Source organism: Manacus vitellinus, unplaced genomic scaffold (assembly GCF_001715985.3).
Source record: "Manacus vitellinus isolate BGI_N305 unplaced genomic scaffold, ASM171598v3 scaffold_19_pilon, whole genome shotgun sequence".
Classification (NCBI taxonomy): Eukaryota; Metazoa; Chordata; class Aves; order Passeriformes; family Pipridae; genus Manacus; species Manacus vitellinus.
In genome coordinates this window covers 13,327,967-13,345,643 of record NW_021939395.1, presented here as the reverse complement: position 1 = coordinate 13,345,643, position 17,677 = coordinate 13,327,967, and the positions used below count along the sequence as shown (strand labels likewise).

The 17,677-nt window shown below is 36.2% G+C and overlaps 1 protein-coding gene across 1 annotated transcript in view; it reads left to right on the top strand.

Moving 5' to 3' along the window:
* The window catches only part of DIAPH2 (diaphanous related formin 2), a 122,499-nt gene that overhangs the window by 31,126 nt on the left and 73,696 nt on the right, over positions 1-17,677 (top strand). Inside the window, exons 17-18 of the mRNA XM_018070707.2 lie at positions 15,615-15,716; positions 17,262-17,356. Of these exons, the coding sequence (XP_017926196.1) occupies positions 15,615-15,716; positions 17,262-17,356 (197 nt within the window). The remainder of the gene's footprint in view (positions 1-15,614; positions 15,717-17,261; positions 17,357-17,677) is intronic.

The window sequence follows — 17,677 nt, the reverse complement described above, 5'->3', positions numbered from 1 at the left end:
ATGGAATAAATTCAAGTATCATAAAGAAGAAAGAGTGAGTTGTTAGTTTGCCATTTTTCACTCTTTCCTTTCCTTGTTCTTTGTATTTATCCAATATGTAAACTGTCAAACTCAGGGATGGAAAAAAACTTTGCATGGTTTAAATGAACTGATGCCCACAATTATTACCATCCAGTATAGATTTATATATGTCTCTGTATTTTCATATATTTTGTATGCACTTTTTGGTTTTTTTGATATCTTAGAGTTAATTAAACAAAGAATTTCAATAAGAATATATTTCTTGATTAATGAAAAAAAAAATTGTATATTATTACCAACTAAAGAAAAGCTTTTCTGCCCAGAAGTGTCAGGGGCAATTTGGACCTGATAATGGTACCCAGCCTTGATATGTTGAAAGTGTCAAGAAGAAAAAAAAAAAGAGGGGGAAGAAAGGCCACATATGTTCTTTGTGTTGGTTTTTGCATCTGGTAGTGATGTTTAACTACACCAGTTGATTCTTTAAGAGTTAAACTTTATAAATAAACTTTCAGCAGTGATGCAGAGCAGCAGAGTTCCCAAACTGATCCTGGGAAGGATTCCTGTAGTTCGGCTGCAGCTGGGCTATTGTTCAGGAGAATGGCAAATGAGGCCTCCCAAGAATTCCTTGCATGTATGTTCCTGTGTCATTTTTTTTCATATGAGGAAGCCTCTGTGCAACTGGTGGTTGTTCACGGCACCTGCTCCTGTTGAAGGGAGTGTGTGTCTTTTATTTCAGGATCATCAGTACCCATTTCATTCACCACATCACAAAAGGAATGAAATGGCATTCCAAAGGGGACAAAACCAAGGAAGATTTCCAATTGGGAGGCAAAATTTTTTAATTTTAGTTCTTAATATTTTATTTCAAATAACATTTTGGCACACTCACCTTTCACTAACTCAATTCCTTTTCTATATCAAAGGCAGTTTGTAACACTGAGTTACAAAGAATATGTATTTTATTTTGAAAAAGCATACTGTGTACAATAGATGTCCTGTTGGTATGACCTACTAGTGATCATACTACTTATTTGCTACAAGGACATCAGAAGCTAATTATTCACCCCCAAATTTGTGTTTAAAAACCACTGTAACAACAAAGTCTTTTACTTGCTTTGCTTGGGAGTGTCTGAGAGTTCTGTGTTGATTGCATTTGACACTAATTCTGTGTGATAAAGCACGGTGTTGTATGATGAAATGGGCAGATGGCATTGTTGTAAATATTACTGAGAATAAATGAAGACTTTCTTTTCATAAATTATTCTGATGATGCTGATATTTAGACCACAAGTTTTGTTTCTGGAGGTCTGATGTGAGGGAACAGTGATACTTTGTGAAGATTTGCCTTTTGAAACATACCAGAAGGATGAAACTTCTTTTTTCAAGTTTGACACTTGCTGGTTTGAGACTATAGAGTTGTTTTCATCATGTGACAGAGAATAAAGAATATCCCACATTAAAACAAATCTATTTAGACTTTCTCAGAAGTTAGGCTTAGTCTCAGTTGTGCAAGTTTTGACTTTTTACTGTCTTGTTTTACTCTCAAATCTTATATGCTTTCAGAGTGATTGTGCCATAGGGTTGGACAGATACAGGAATATCACTGGAGATCTCAGTCCACATTACACTTTCATTATGTTTCTTAGGACTTTGCTTTTCAAAGCTTTGTGGTATATTTATAAGTGGGAAAAAAAATGAGGGACAATTCTCCTAGATCTCCAATTTGTTATTCCTGGAGTTTGCTCTCTCTATGTGTGCAGCAGAGTTAGTATTTTTTCAGGGCGTTGTTGTTCTACCAGAGGGTTTGGATTGAGAAATGTGGATATTGTCTTAGTCAGCATTACGTAGAGAACTACAATAGTTGCAGTGTCAGAAAATCAAATACAAACAGTCTGTATGGAAATTAAATTATATTCAGATTAAGAGACAGATGGGAAATAGTTTGAGGTCTGAGATATTTGAAAGCTGCTGTCTTTATTCATTGATTGCTTTGAGGAATAGCATAATGTATTGCACACAATTCCTGTAGAAATGGAGTTCATTTTCAGAATCAGCATTTTGTCTATTCTGCATCCAGGTCAAATGCTCTAGTGTGGAGGTGATTCCTTCAGTTTTAGTTTAATTGGCAGTGCTTAACCCTTTTGGAACTTCACTAGGACAAGTTAGTCTTCCCCACTGGAGGAGCAAGGATATGAAATAAATCCTCTGGGTTACTTAGTGACTGTAGTGGTTCTGCAGAGACACACTGATTATCCACCTGCCTTTAGTGCCACTTTCAGTGCTGAGTTTGTAAAGGCTCTTCCAAATTTGTATGTGTTTGCTGCTGCAAAACCATTGTTTGTTTAAGACATCTCTGGAACCAAAAGTGTTTCTGAAAAATATTAATAATGAAGCCCCTGCTGATCAACTTTTCTGCAAGTTTAAATAAGTAATTTTGTCAAAAAGCTTCAGCAGTAGAATTTAAAGAGAATTTAAGTAGATTTGGAGTGAGAACAGCCACGTATTTTCTTAAAAGGGCTCTTTTAAGAGTCACAATGTTGTGATTGAGCTGTCTTAGTTGTAATGTCTTATATTTTAGGTGATAACTTACAGAATTCATGTATTAATTTGTTATAACTGACTTCTCAGAATTTGAAAAGGAAAATCTTGAGGAGGAAAGGTGGAAGAGTTAGTTGTGGCTATAAAGAAAAGTCATGGGGAGGTGAACTCTCAAAGGCACTGGGTTTTTCCAGTCTTTCCTACAAAGGAAATTGGTGCATTGTCTTGGGTTTTTTTTCTACATTTGGTGTCTCACAGATTCCCATTAAAGAAGAGTAAGAATCACTGCATGTCATACACACACAAATGTGTGTCACCCACATACACACACTCCAGAAGTTTGGAATTCAGTGTGATAACTCTGTTAGTACTTAGTAAATTCTGTACCTGCTGCTTACCTTGTTTCTCTAAGAGAGATGGAGCTTTTGTTGGTATCAGCTTGATAAAATACAGCAGAGGAAGAAAGGCAGTTTCGTATTCCAAAATGTCTCTTTGAGTCTCAGTGATACAGTGCTCAAATAAACTACAGCACATTTAACGAGGAGCTGAGGACAGAGACACATGTACTCGGCATACCAGGGAAAGGAATTGTGTACAAAGACTAATTAGCATGAAATATGAATACATTCATGAAGGAGTCTTGATCTATAATGCTATTACAGAGTGTATTTTTTCTACGAATTGGATAAAAAAGAAATTCAGAAGTTGAACTGAAAAAAGAATCTGTGTTGAACTGAAAAAAGAAGCTGGTTTTGTTTGTTTTTAAACAAATAAAGATCTATATTCCTGGAATAAAATCCCTTCTGTATGAATAAATAAAAATATTAGACTGAGAAGAATGCTTTCTCTATTGTCAGAAAAAAATAACCCATAAAAGGTACTCTACTTCAAGTATTTTCTTTTCTTTTTGCAACTGCATTTTTTAATGTAAATTTCAGTTAGATACTATAAAAATATATTTAATTTCAAGATCACAACATGAAATGTTCCAAACCAGGTTGAATAGGGCTTGGACCAGCCTGGTCTAGTAAAAGGTGTCCCTGCCCATGGCAGCAGGTTGGAGCCAGGGGATATTTAGTGTCCTTTCCAACCCAAACCATTCTATGGTTCCATTCCATGGTTTTTACAGTAATTTTTGTTATCTGAACTGTTAAATTTTGGCAGTTTTCCTAAACTGTGGCTTCTGTTTCACATGGAAGAATTTATATCTTTATATGTACATAAAGTACACTGATGATGCGTTGGAGGCGAATCACTTGTCACTTCTAGGCCTGTGTTCTATAGTTCTGTGCAAGATGGTTTTAAAACAATGTCTTTTACCTTTTCCTGTGTTGTTTGTAGCTGTAAATATGTTTTCTGGAAACTTGCTCAATATTGGTAAAGGAAATTCCATATGTGGTTACTACTGGAAAGCTGAGTGTGGTAGTGCAGGTTCTTCAGCTGAAGTTGGCCATGAATTTGTGACCCAAGTGAAGAAGGGGAAAAATAAAAAAGGCTAGAGGAAAGGATGGAGAACAGATCAGTTCCTTGCCAGGAGAGTTTGTACTCGTTATTAAATAGACTATGCACCTGTATTTCACTATCCTGAGAGCTTCCAGCAGAGTTCTAGGAATAACAGTGTATTTGTTTAAATAAATGAAACACCACCATAAAGAAAGATGTAGTTATAAGCAAAATTTATGATCTTACTTGTTAAATAGTTCTTCTAAGTCTGTATTAAAGGCATATTCTCTGCATCTTGCAGCAGAACCATAGTTAGCACATACTACACTTCTTCCTAAATTTACTTTCTATCAAATGAACTAGAATGTGGAATTTTTTCCTCTTGTAAAACTGACAAAATGTGTCGGAGTTGTGGTCTAGTTCCAGTTGTACACTGTGCTGACTTGCAATGATTCTGTATTTACAAAAAATGGTCCCCCTCCATGGGTTTTATGTTTTATGTGCAAAACTGTTTTTTCTTTCCTTGTTGCTGACCAAAAAAAAACTAAAAAATGTCATCTACTTTTTACATGGAACCTTTATGTGAGATGATAATTGTTTCAACTATAGTGCTCTTATAATGCTTTGAACAGAATACTCTGCCACTGCAATAATTTCTGCCATATGTACATAGAGTAAGGATAATTTTGTTACCTAAATGGATAAAGGTTCTTTGAAGAAAGAGACATTTTAAAGCTATCTAAAGGATTAAAAGTTAACAATCATGCTATTAAGTTACTGAATTCATTGAGAAATTACAAATAATAGGTACACAGGCATTAGCACAGATAAAAGCTGATAATTTTGTTGAGTTATTGAATTACTTGTTAATAACTTTAAAGGATGTAAAGTTGTAATTTCATCTCTCAATATTGTGTGACTGTTATGTGTCTTGTGCAATTGTGAGAAACTGAAACTTCTCTGAAACTTTATTCTTTCAGATACCTTTTTTTGTTCTCCAATGTGGGAATATAATTATTTTAGATTAGTACTGCAGAATAATTTCCCACAGTGAAAAGGCAGGTGACAAGAAATTTATGGCTTAAAGGCTTTCTAAAAGCAAAAAATCCCCATGATCAAAGTCAGTGTGGAATTATCATTAAGTTGGATATTCTGAGTGGTAGTAAAAGAATAAGTTTTGAGGTTTTCCTTTTGGTATTTTCATTGTTGCATTTAAGACACTTGGATCATTAGCACAGAGATGCTGCCTTTTTGGTCAATCATTTTAGCCAAATTTTGCTTATGCTGGTAACATAAAGGTAAGCAGGTTACACCTGCTAACTTTAGAATACAGTGTGGATTCTGTCTCTGTATATTCTCAGAATGTGCTGAGGTGAACAGTGGAACCTGACAGTGTTGGTGAAGGTGAGAGACTGGTCGCTGTTTCTGCACTATTTTTAGTTGCTGCAATGCAAGAGGCTTAATTTAGTAGTACTCTGGTAGGTCCCCTAAGACTAATCCTGTAATGTGGAAGTAATTTATCTTGTATGTCTTAAAGGCAGATAATCATTGCCCATGTGTTCCATGGGCACCTGGGTGTTTGCAAAACACTTTAGGATACTTGGACCCCAAGAAAGCTTTTTCAAGGTAAATCTCTTAAAGGTGATAGCAACATACACAGCTATGTAGGGCTGTCTTGAGGCTGGCTGAGCCCTGTGTTTTATCTTGAGCAGGTGACTGAGAACAGATGCTTAGTAAAAAGGGTGTTTACATGTTTACACGTGTTAAAAGTCTGTCTCTTGATGTACGTAAAATCAATTAAACAGGGATATTTCCAAGCTTCCAGCAGCTGACATTTTGTTTTTTATGCAGAGGTCACATCTTTACACATAGTCAAGTCTTCGTTGTATTTTGTCTTCAGTGAACTCATGATCTCTCAGCATTCATAACCTGTGCCATTGCTCTTCCCTTGTATTTCAAACAATTGTGTTGGTTTCCAGTGTTTTAACCCTACTGCTTCTCATCTTCCGGGTTTGTTGTTTCCTTTTTCTGTCCTTGCAAGTCTCATTAATTTATATATACTTTCTCTGTATCTTCAAAGACCACAGAGGGGCAGACCAAAACTGTACATGATACACAGAAGGCACACAGTAAGACATCAATGCTGGCCATTATCCAATAAGTGTCAGTGGATCTACACCAGTTACTGAGTGAAACCTCAGAGTTTTGGTTGTCACCAAATGTCCCCATTACTGTTTGTTTTTCAGAGAGTTACATTAGTATTCCAGAAAGGTTTCACTGTCACAGACTATTGAAACTATTGGGATGACCTTAGATAGAGTGATCATTAGTCAGAACGATGGTGACAATGGGCAATGAATCTTCCCTGTGACAGCGTGGGCTGTGCTGGGGCCTGTTCCAAATAAGCCACTGCCCTCTGATGTGTGTGGTTAAAACCAAGTAATTCTGCTCTAAAGGTTGCAGTAGCCTTGTCACCAACATAGAGCTAATACACTTGTGTTGGTGTACGGTTAGGTTGAAAGGGCTGCTTAGTATAGATTACATGCAACTAATTAGATTTGATACCATCTACCACAAGGCCACAGTTTTGAACATTTGTTTGCGGAAGACTTATTTCTCAATGTTTTACAAATAGGAACTTTCATCCTTATTTATATTTATCAACTATCAAAACGGTGATTACCATCAGCTTCACAGGGCACTGCATACTGGTTGTAGAAATTAATGGAAATCTATTAGGACACATAATTTCCCAATTATTTTTAATAAGATCCTTTTACCCTGTGAAGTTCTGCTTTGGACCTGATGCTTAGGAAGGCATCCTTTTCAATCCTCCTTGGTTAATAAAACAATAAATACAAACTAATTACCAATATTTTTTCATACTTTAAATCAGTAGGAGTATAGAATTCTTTTTACGAAACACTAAATCAAATTTCTTATGTACTAAGTCAATGGAAATTTAACATTGTGTGTTTTGCTGTAGGTCAGAGTGTATGGGTAGGATGTGCCACATAACACTCGAAAAACTACAGTAGATCTTGATGATGGTAAATGAGGAGTTTGGGAATTAGATATGTCCAAGTGAAAGAATTTTTCATGTATGTTTATTTAAAACCTTTATGGTAGAGAAATGCTTTAAGAAGGAAGAGGATACTGAAATATGCATTTGGAGATGTGTGTTTTACTTTAAGTTTAAATATTTTGTCAGGAGTTTTAAATGTCAAATATCACAGTGATAGACAAAATCAATTTACCATGTCATTTTTAGTAACATTTTAGTCTGCTCCATTAAACACTGATATCTATTTAACTTGACTGTGTAAAGGGATTTTTGGATCTTGGGATCTTTTTTTGGTTTCATTATTTGCAAAGTTCCTTTGGAAAATGTGATTCCCATAGATGTCTTTATTGGGGAAGATGAGCCTTTTACAGGCCTAATTAAGGCAAACAATAGGTGAACTCTTCATTTAAAAGATATTCATTTGTTAGACTTCTGATAGTAACAGCAGAAAATGAGTTTGTGGGAATCTTGATAAAATATGATAGCAGTTTTATGACTTGCAGTTTGATTTGTAATTTTTTTTTTGAGTCTTTTTTTTTTTTTTACCTTTGGAAGTTGTATGGATAAAAGGTGTATCAGTTAGAATCTGGGAAATCATGACAGCTGTCCTGTCTCACAGTTCCATGGTGATGGTGGCCTGATGTCAGAGGAAAAAATATAACTGGGACATGTGACTGTTTAAATTAGAAGTGCTATTACAGGCAACATTTTATTTTCATAGGCAAATGTCTTCTCTGACCCACATAAAAACTTACTGTATTCATTCTAAAATGCATTGACCGGTCTCATTAGTCAAGCACTAATATATGGGCTGGAATGACCTGTGATGCCTCAATGCCCACCAAACCCACCAGCCAGCATCTCTTGGGAGCTGATCCCAGCCCCTTCATGTGGAGGGTCACATGTGTTGAAGTGGTGGCAATGGCCAAGGGAGGAATGGGATTGCACAATCCTGAGGCTTTCTTCCATATCAGTATGCATGGAGAAAATGGGAGAGAAGAGCTCATGGAAAAGGCTACTGGCTTTTATTCCAGCTTCTTACAGCACATCTACAACACAGTAAATTAGGCCCATGGAGGATATTTTGAGTTTAATCCTTGTTTGCCTGCTGTTGTTTGATTTCTAATGTTCATCTGGGTTTCTGTGGCCGTTTGCATGTGATGAATTGTTAATATTTGCACTGTCTTACAGCAAAAGCAACCTCTTTTGGATTGGTCTTTAGCAATAAGTAGAAGGGTAGTTGTGGTTGTCTTTTGGATTTTTTTTGTGCCTTTTTAGTTTGTTTGTGTGTTTGGACTCTTTTGTTTTTGTTTTTTTTTTTTAATAAAGCATTTGTGGCCCAGACATCGACTTAATTTCAAGCTGTTGATAGAAAACTGAAAGCCACCACAATACAGTCAATTAAGTCCACTTTAACTTTACAACTGCTGCACGAGTTCTTGCTCCAGATCTTCAGAGTGTGCTTGAAAATTACACTAGTTACAACAATTTTTGGGCAATTTTAATAGAACAGAAATATTTCATGTTAAATTCATAGAAGTCATTAATTGTGGTGGTCAAATATAATAGCAATCAATTATAAGAATAAATAATAGGAGTGTAGATCCTCTACTATTTAAAAAAAAATCCCTAATTTGTAAAGCTAAGTTATGATCTTTTTTCTTCTTCCACAGAGCATAATCTGTTGGGTTGATGCCACTTCCTTCAGCTTGATTACATTAATTAGGCAAAAAACATACAAGATTGCAAGAGGTTCCATGTTTTTTCCTCCCTGTTAGTTTTATTTTTTTTATCTTAAGAGCTCAAACTAAGATTCAGATCAATTCCTTGCTTGCTTTGTAATAATTTTTTTTAATGCTGTACCAGATATTTAGCTCTTCTGATTGCAGAAAGGACAGAGTGACAGCAGGAGTGCTTAATTAATTTTACTTCAGGAATTGGTAACTGAGTGATTTTAGGTGAACTGAAAAATGCCAGGTGGCACTGGGAATAAACATGAGATCCCACAGCTGCTGCCTCAATTGACAAGAGGCGTGTCTGGCATCTGTTAATGCTCTTGCATTTATCTCGGCATATTTGGGGAAATGCTTTGCTCATTGTCAAAGTTAGACACCAAATGACAGTGTGGAGGCTATAAATGAATTTGGATACTAAACCACTTTAATCTCAGTTTATGCAGTTCATCAGTTGCATGACCCATGTGTACTGCAGGAAAGGTGATGTGATTGAGGAGAGAGTGGCTTCAGCTGTGTGAACTGTGGCACCTCCCAGAGCCCCCCCTCTGGGGTGCATTGGATATTTTCTGGTTTCATTGGATACAGGACTTCATAGAGAACACCTGCTTGGTCCCTACTCTGTTTAACCTGCACTGCTGTCTTCTGACTTGCTGCCAGTGTCAGGGCTCTGCTTGTTCAGGATGTTTCTTCCAGGTAACAAGTGACAGGACTAGAGGAAATGGCCTCAGGATGCACCAGGGGAGGGTTGGATTAGACATTAGGAAAATTTGCTTCACAAAAAGGGTAGTCAAGCATTGGAAAAAGCTGCTCCAGAAAGTAGTGGAGTCACCATCCCTGGAAGTGTTCAAAAAAACGTGGATATAGCACTTGAGCACGTGGTTTAGTGGTGAACATGGTGGTGGTGCTGGATTGATGATTGGATTTGATGATCTTAGAGGGTTTTTAAAAATTCTGTGATTGTATGAGCACTTCTGCACTTTTTGACAATCAACAGGTCATTTGCATAGTTTGGCTTGAGCACACAGGACTTTGTCAGAGTTCATTCTGCTGCCTGGAACAAGAGCTTGGACGTGTTTCATCTTCTTCACGGAAACAAGTGCTTAGTGGAAGCTCCCAGGCTAAACCTGAGAGCTGTGCTCCCTGCCCAGACCTTGGGCACTGCTGCAGCTCTCCATGTGAGTGGAAATGATGTGTCAGGGAGAGGGAAACACTCAGTGATGGTGTATTGGGGAGGAAAGAGAACAAGTGCAGATTAGACACTACTTTGTTTTACTTTTCTCCCTCTTCCCCCTTTGTTTGAATTTAATTTCCATTTTTGAGTGCCTCTAGAAATAACACGGAAATAAAAAACGATCAGTAGCATCCCAACATCGTCCATTTAGCCAGGCTTCAAGAAGTTTGATTATGTTGCAACAGAATTTACTGAATTTTTGTGCTACAAATTACTTTCTAAACCTTCAATGGCATTCGTAGACCATTATTCCATTTTTCTACTAAGTTCTATCACATAGGGTTTTTTTGAGTAAATTCAGTGTAATTATTACTTTCAGCTGTTAAGCTCCACTCTTATGGGTGTAGTTTACATCCCTTGCAACCATATGTACACTTAATTTTTTTATCCTGTACTTCTGTACTGGCTATAGTTCTTTTCTCAGGTAAAGGGAATAACTAAGCAATTAATTTCCTTTGTATATTTACTTTTGCTACCAAATACTAGTAAATGCAATTTGGAAACCCTTTGCCAGATGGAAATAAGATGAAATTATTCATTCATTTCCCATGACAATATAAGGATGTTTTTGTTCACTGTGTGTAGAGGGTTGACAGAAATTGGGGATTAAGGCTAAGGTGAAGGCAGGTTAAAGCTCAAGTTCACCTAAATCTCTCCTTTCTCCACACTGTAATTCAGTGTTCTCCTTTTTATCTCCCTTTAATTTTCATTCTTGTCGGATTCATGACTGACAGTTTTTGCTATTAATTCTTATTAAAATTATTAAAAAAAAAAAAGGAATTTTATGTGAACCGGCCATTTCAGCTCATAGTAAAATGCTTTAACAGCTTCAATAACATTAAATAAAATAATGTATATTTCTAAAAATTTGTCATGACCACTTTTAATGCCATTCAGGAGCTGAATTAATGAACAGGTGGGAAATGATAATTTTCAAGAACCATGTATCCTTACTCTTTTTGATGCAGAAGTACAAAAGTACTGATGGTAGAATATTTTTCTTAATTAAGTCTCTAAAGTATTTCAACATGTTTTCCTATGTTCTATGCCATGATTATCATTAGTCTTGCTTAATGTGTTTTAAACTTCTATAATGTTTTGTTTTGAACCCTAAATGGATTCTGAGGGTTTCAAGCTGAGCACGTTCAGTGGGATTAAATGAGTTCCCAGCTGAAGGTCTCACTGAAGGGACACCCTCAAGCTGCACATGTGCTGGATAATGTCAGATGAACAGCAAACAATCCCTTGCAGCACATTGCATCAGCTATTTCCTCCAACACTGATAAACAAATATGTTATTACTAACAAAATAGAACTCTAAGTTAGAAAAAAAAAGTTATGTAATGTAGGTGTTTAGATCTGTCTTTTCTGGTCTTCAGGAAGACTTCTGTGTATGCTAAAGCTGGCACATGCTCTCCTTTGGCTTTATCATGCTGGCTCTCCTTCCTTTTCCCTCTTTTGTCTGCTTGAGGTAAATTATAAAGAAAAGTAATCCCAGCCAAAACCTTCTACAGGCCTAACTGGTGTGAGATAATTACATATTAGTGGCTATTTTGCCATTTCAATGACTGCTAATTGTTGTTTGGGATTTTTTTTAATGTTCTCCTGCTTCTTACTTCCTCCCAACTGAACAGGGAAATCACTTTAAACAACCAAGAGAAGAATTTTCTCCATTTCTTGGAAACAAAAAATCCACACATGTATGTGTACCTGTTTGTGTGTGTGTACATATGTGTTCCAAATACATATGTGAGTCCAAATATTCATCTACATAACTTTGTATGAAATGGGATTAACCATCGTGGAGAAACGCAGAGATGTAGGGTAGGGGATTTAAAAATGCTTTGCATAAACACAGCAGATGTGCATGAGCTCTGTCTGTTATCCCAGACATGGTGATATGAGGACAACCTGAGAAGCTCTTTGGAGTCTGAACTCTTCTGATACACATGCTGCTTTCCTGTGGGGATGAGACACTTGGACTTCTGGAATTCTCTACTGAGAATTTGGAAGGAGATATTTGTCACTGTTGCAAAGAATGACTTGCTAGAGAACCTGACCACTTCTTGCAGGATTCTGCCATCCTTCCAGGTCTGTTAATGCATGGGAGGACTGATAGAGACTTGATTAGTATGTTCTGGGAGGTTAAACAGTTGACTATGGAAGGCTGAATTTGGATCAAGCCTTACCCAAGGTGGGGAAAAAGCTTGTCATGTTCTGAAAGAAGAAAAGCAGACTTCAGCAGGGCGCTTGGATGTGAATGGCTCAGCAGGGAGTTGGGGAGGAACTGGACTCTGTGGAATAAGGCTTCAGAGCTGGAGAGCTGAATTCTTTCTTTCAGTGTTTTATTACTTAGTCAGTTAGGGTCAGAAAGTAAGGAAGTTTCTCCTCTGCTACACCTTTGTTTATAAATATGACCATTTTTGTTATGGAAACTTGGGTATGATAGTCACCAGGTCTAGGTGCTGCCTGTAAAAACTTGGTTTAAAAAAAAAAAGCTGATTTAGAAGGAAGATCTAAACCAGTACCGTTATCAAAGTGCTGTGATGAATAATGACAGCACTAAACTCAAGGTCTGTATGAAGTAATAGAGCTGCTTGAGCTTCCAGATTGATTTTTCAACTTGCTTTCCTGAGCTACCTTGTGTTGTTTGCTGTAAAATCCTTCTTTCATCTCTCCCTCTGGTTCTGTGCTATCAAACCAAAATGTGTCTCATCTTTAAGCAGGAGATTGTGAATGGAGAACCTGACAAGGGTCAGGATGTTGGTCAGCAATAGTCTATTGATTCTGAAAAGTATCAAGTATCTTTTTAATTGATTTAATTATTTTCCATAATTCTGTAATCCATAGCTCTGTCACAGTTGAGTCACTGCTGAAATGAACTGTGTGATCAGAGGGAGAGAGCCTCTGATAGTAGAGGGAGGAGTGTGGCTTTGTATAGCTCTGATGCTTCATGTCAGCTCAAGTGTGGGTCAGTGGTGGGGAAATTCTAGTAGTTGTCTAATCTAGAAATTTTAATAATGTCTCTTTCTGTCTATGAGTTTTGGGTTGGTAAGATTGGTGTTCTTGCTGTATTGTGACTTTATGCGGTCACATAAGCACCTGGTTCTAGTGTTTCTATGTTTTTTGTGAATAGGCATGAAGTTAACTTTGAAATCTCATGCATGGAAAGATAGGAACCTTTGGAAGGAACATCTTCTCTGAGCTTTTTCAAATATAAAAAAATTATTTTAATCCAGACATTTAATATTTAGAAAATGAATTATTTATAACTGATGATGTTATAGCCCTTCAGGCTTAAGTAGGTAAGAGTAGCTGTAGTTTATTATATTACTTCTGAACAGGATGGTCTGTGTTCTGAGTGTGATTCCTAGTTTTACATCCGCTAGGGGAGTGCACCTGGATACAGGCGAGGAGAGGTAATAAGGACAACTGGTTCTTAGCCGTGTACAGGCAGAGTTCCTGTTGTGAATTGTGACTCAGCCCGTCCTCTGTGTGTGTATGAAATATCATGTGCTTAAACCCCAAACCACTTTTCCTCTTTTGATACTGTAGTAGCTGAATAATTTAAAGCCTGTTTTAGGTTGGGCTCGTGTAACACCTTTGCCCTTGAACTCTTGCTCACAGAGATGTTTCTCTCGCTGTTTCTAATCAGGTTACATGATTTACCACAGTAGGAAGAAGGTTTCCTTTGTGTGAGGTTGACATTTGGTAACGAAAACATTTGTTCCTCTTGTTTTCTTGTTAATTTTGTTACCTCTGCAGTTTTGCAAGCCACAAGACTGAGGTGATTACATGCTGAAATGTGTGTTTATTGTCATAGCTGGTTACACAGCAGGTTTGTCTTTGAGGTTCCCAACTACTGTGACAAGTCCAGTGCTTTTTGAGTGGGCTGTGGGGGTGTGCGTTGCTCAGCACTTTAAAGACTCAGTCATATATGGAGATCTGGAGCGTTTAATTCTTAAATGGATCGAGTTTGGAATAGGTCATTGATCTTCTTGTATCATTTCTCTCACCTGTCTCAGCAGACACAAATCCAGGCTTTGCAGTACCTCCTGTTGATATAACACAGCTCATAATGTTTGTTGCCTTCTCATGGGACAACTAATTTTTCACTCTCGGGTGGTTTTTTGTTTGTGTTGTTGAGTACCTGGTCTTATTTCCTTGTTTAATTGAGAACAATTAGTGATAAGGGTCTGATTACTTGATGTAGTGTCACTTTAGGATTTTAAATGGCAGCTCATTATAGTTAAAGGGTCAGTGCAGGTGGGAATTTCAAGGATTATCTGGTGATTTGTAGCTCTGCTTTTACAAATACCAAACCAGCTGGTCATGTTAGGATTGCAGAGAAATGGCAGGGCAAGAGGAGAGCAAGTGTTGTTTTCTTGTTGAATCATCTTTTCTGTTTAGCTTTCCCTGCTTTAAACTCTTCAGTGGTAGCTGGGAATGAGGGAACTATCTGGTACTGGCTTAGTTATCTCTGGTATGAAAATGCCCAAGGTAAATTGTTCAGTGGTATAAACCCAATAGAATTGCTTTGTGCCAGATGCTTTACAAGTAGTAACGTGTGTAAGGAGACAAATATCTGTTTTCGAAGTTCTACTTTTTTTTTATTATTAAAGAGGATGAAACAGGTTTTATGTTATTCTTCACTCTAAAAATGAACATCTTTTCTTAGGAGATCCCTGTAATGAAACACATGATAGCTCATTACAGTACAACAGAAAACAGTACTCAGAGAAGAAAACTGTGTTTAGTCTGCTTGAAACTTCATTTTAATTTGACTTTCCAATTTTTAGTTACTTTTGAATGACTTAAAATATTCATTAAGTTCAATTACTGTTAAGCGCATTTAGATTCTATTCCTTCAGTGCCAAATATGTTACGTGATATTGAAAAGGATATAAATCCTTGTAAATGGGTTTACTTAATTAATGCTTAAGAAAATTCTGTGAAAATTGACTAATTTAAATTATGCAAAAAATCAGCTTATATTTCAGGTACTTCAGTTCCACATTTCTATGTAATTTTAAGTGCTGAATATAAGGCTAGTGATCATTGCTAATTTAAAAGAAATCAATTGAAAGGTATGCTATTGTCTTAGTTGGTTTTGCTCTTTACCACTGACAGTATAAATAATTAGTCAAAACATACCTTTGTTTGGTGTGATAAATATCAAATTATTAATGTTGTTGGTTTGGGATGAAGAACTTATTAATATTATTAATATATCAACAGAGGGCACTCGTGTGCTTTGAAGTGACACCAAGTCCCTGCATTTTTAAAAGTGCTTGGAATAAATTGGAGCTGAAGTGAAATTTTGTGGGTTAAAGTATTTATATATTATTTGATAGTGCTTGAGAAAATTGGTCATTGTCATATTTTTATTTCATGCTCCTTCTACTTTTGGAAATTTACTTTGTGTCTTTTGGTGTTTTACAGTAGGTTGAGGGAGTACAGTCAGTTTGCCTTGAACTGATTCTAAAAGATGCTTTATTATGGCTTTCTAATGGAGTTTCTATTAGCTAAGATTGAACAGTTGTAATAATGAATCAGAATTTAATAAATACTTTTTTTCCAGCCAAAAAGCCAGTAGAAGAATCGGAAGAAAAGAAAGCAGCTCAGTCAAAGAAAAAGATCAAAGAATTAAGAGTTTTGGATGGAAAATCCGCACAAAATTTATGTAAGTGATGTGAAATGCGTTAGGTCAATATCTAATTAGCACATACACACATGATTGTTCCTAATTTTTCTTGTGCCATTGGTTTTTTCTAAAAACTACTGATTTAAAGTGAGTCTTAAATTCAGAAATGTTTAAACACATCTGTTTTGAATTCACTGTACAACTTGGGGAAAAATTAAAAAAAGTAAAATGGAAAAATGATTTAGACTTAAATGGTAATGAACTGTATTGTTTTTATAAATTGATTTTTTCGTTAATTGTTTTGGACTAAAAGTGTAATTAAATGATGATCACTAGTTTGGGAAAGGCACAGTGTTGATAGGTTTTTTTGGTTGGGGTGGAGAGGCCATTCCTATGTCCTTTCTGGTTAGAGTAATGGAGAAATAGAGCTTGGTGGAGGTTAGAATTTTAAAGAGAAAAATATTACCAAATAGGCTAACTTAGGTGCAAATACTACTACTATAAATTGTAAGGAAAAGAGCCACACCTCTTTCATTTAACTTACTTCTTCTCTCTTTAATTATGGAAGGAAATCAATCATTAAGAGTAGTAGATTCTTTTTGTTGGAATTAGAAATACCGTAACATGTCACTAGTCCAACTATGCCCGTGGCAAATAAGTGTGTAAAACCAAATCTGTGCATTTTTTTATTACCAAACCCATGAGCACATTTTCTTAAGCAGAAAATCAACTATGACACAACTGATATAAAACTTCAAGTTTTCAAAACATGGATGCAGGATAATTAGCCATAGCAGTTAGGCTGAATGTAGAGCACTTTAATAAAGTGTTAAGCTAATCTATCTGTGTTTAATACTTTGTAGTTCTTTGAATGGGGCTCTTTTGAGATTTCATAACATTCTGAGTTCAAATTGCTTTGAGAACTCCCCTTCTGAAGGCTTTGCACTATATGAGACTGGATGTGGCACTTAGTGCCATGGTCTAGTAACCACAGTGGTAGTGGATCAAGGGGTGGACTTGATCTCAGAGGTCCCTTCCAACCCTGCTGATTCTATGATTCTATGTTGTCTCTTGTATAAGTTGAGCTATCCTAAAAAGTGGTAGAGTTAGGGCATTTTTTCTTTCTTTGTCCAGCTCTTCATCAGCCTTTTGATGTGGAATTTTTTGTAGAATATCATAAATATCATTTATCCAATTGTAAATATAGTACAGCTATTCATACATGGTTATGAAAGCAAAAATAATAATAAATCAAGTCCTCTAGTGGCTGAATAGGTGTGTTTCAGTAGTAATGTCATTAATAAAGATCAGACTTTATTGCTAAGTAAGACTGCTAGTGAGCTATTGAGGCTGATTAAAAAGTTACAAGTGTTGTCATACTCTCATTTCTTAGAGAAGAAATTCATTATAAGTCAAATTGCAGTAGTGTGCTTCATCTAGCATTTGTTTGATATAGGACACTTCTTAATTGTGAAACCTAATTTAGATGAAGATATGATTTTTGAATTGCTAGAAATTAAGTTTGCTGTTTTATATCAATCTTTTTGACCTTTTTGATTCTAATTATGTATTACTGAATTTCAGCAATATTTTTGGGTTCTTTCCGTTTGCCTTATGAAGAAATAAAAAATATCATTTTAGAGGTTGATGAAGAGAAGCTGAGTGAATCCTTGATTCAGGTATGTGAAAATATGTCTGGTTTTGTTCATAGCTTGTTTTTTACATAAAAGTATGTGAAGGTATAGGAATTCAAGAGTAAGAATAATGTAGAAGGTTATCAGCTACAGGTGTATCAGTTGTGATTACTGCTTCATTTATTTCACTTCTACTGTTGAATATGGTCACATGTAGCTGTAAAACTGTCTTTAAAATACCATTAACAGAAGCACCTTGCAATCTCCCACTTGATGAAGCTTCCCTTTCAGAAGGAAATCTCTGAGAATTCTGTTTTTTCATCTTTGAAGACAAGCTGAAGAAGATTTAGGCTTCTTGTGGAAACA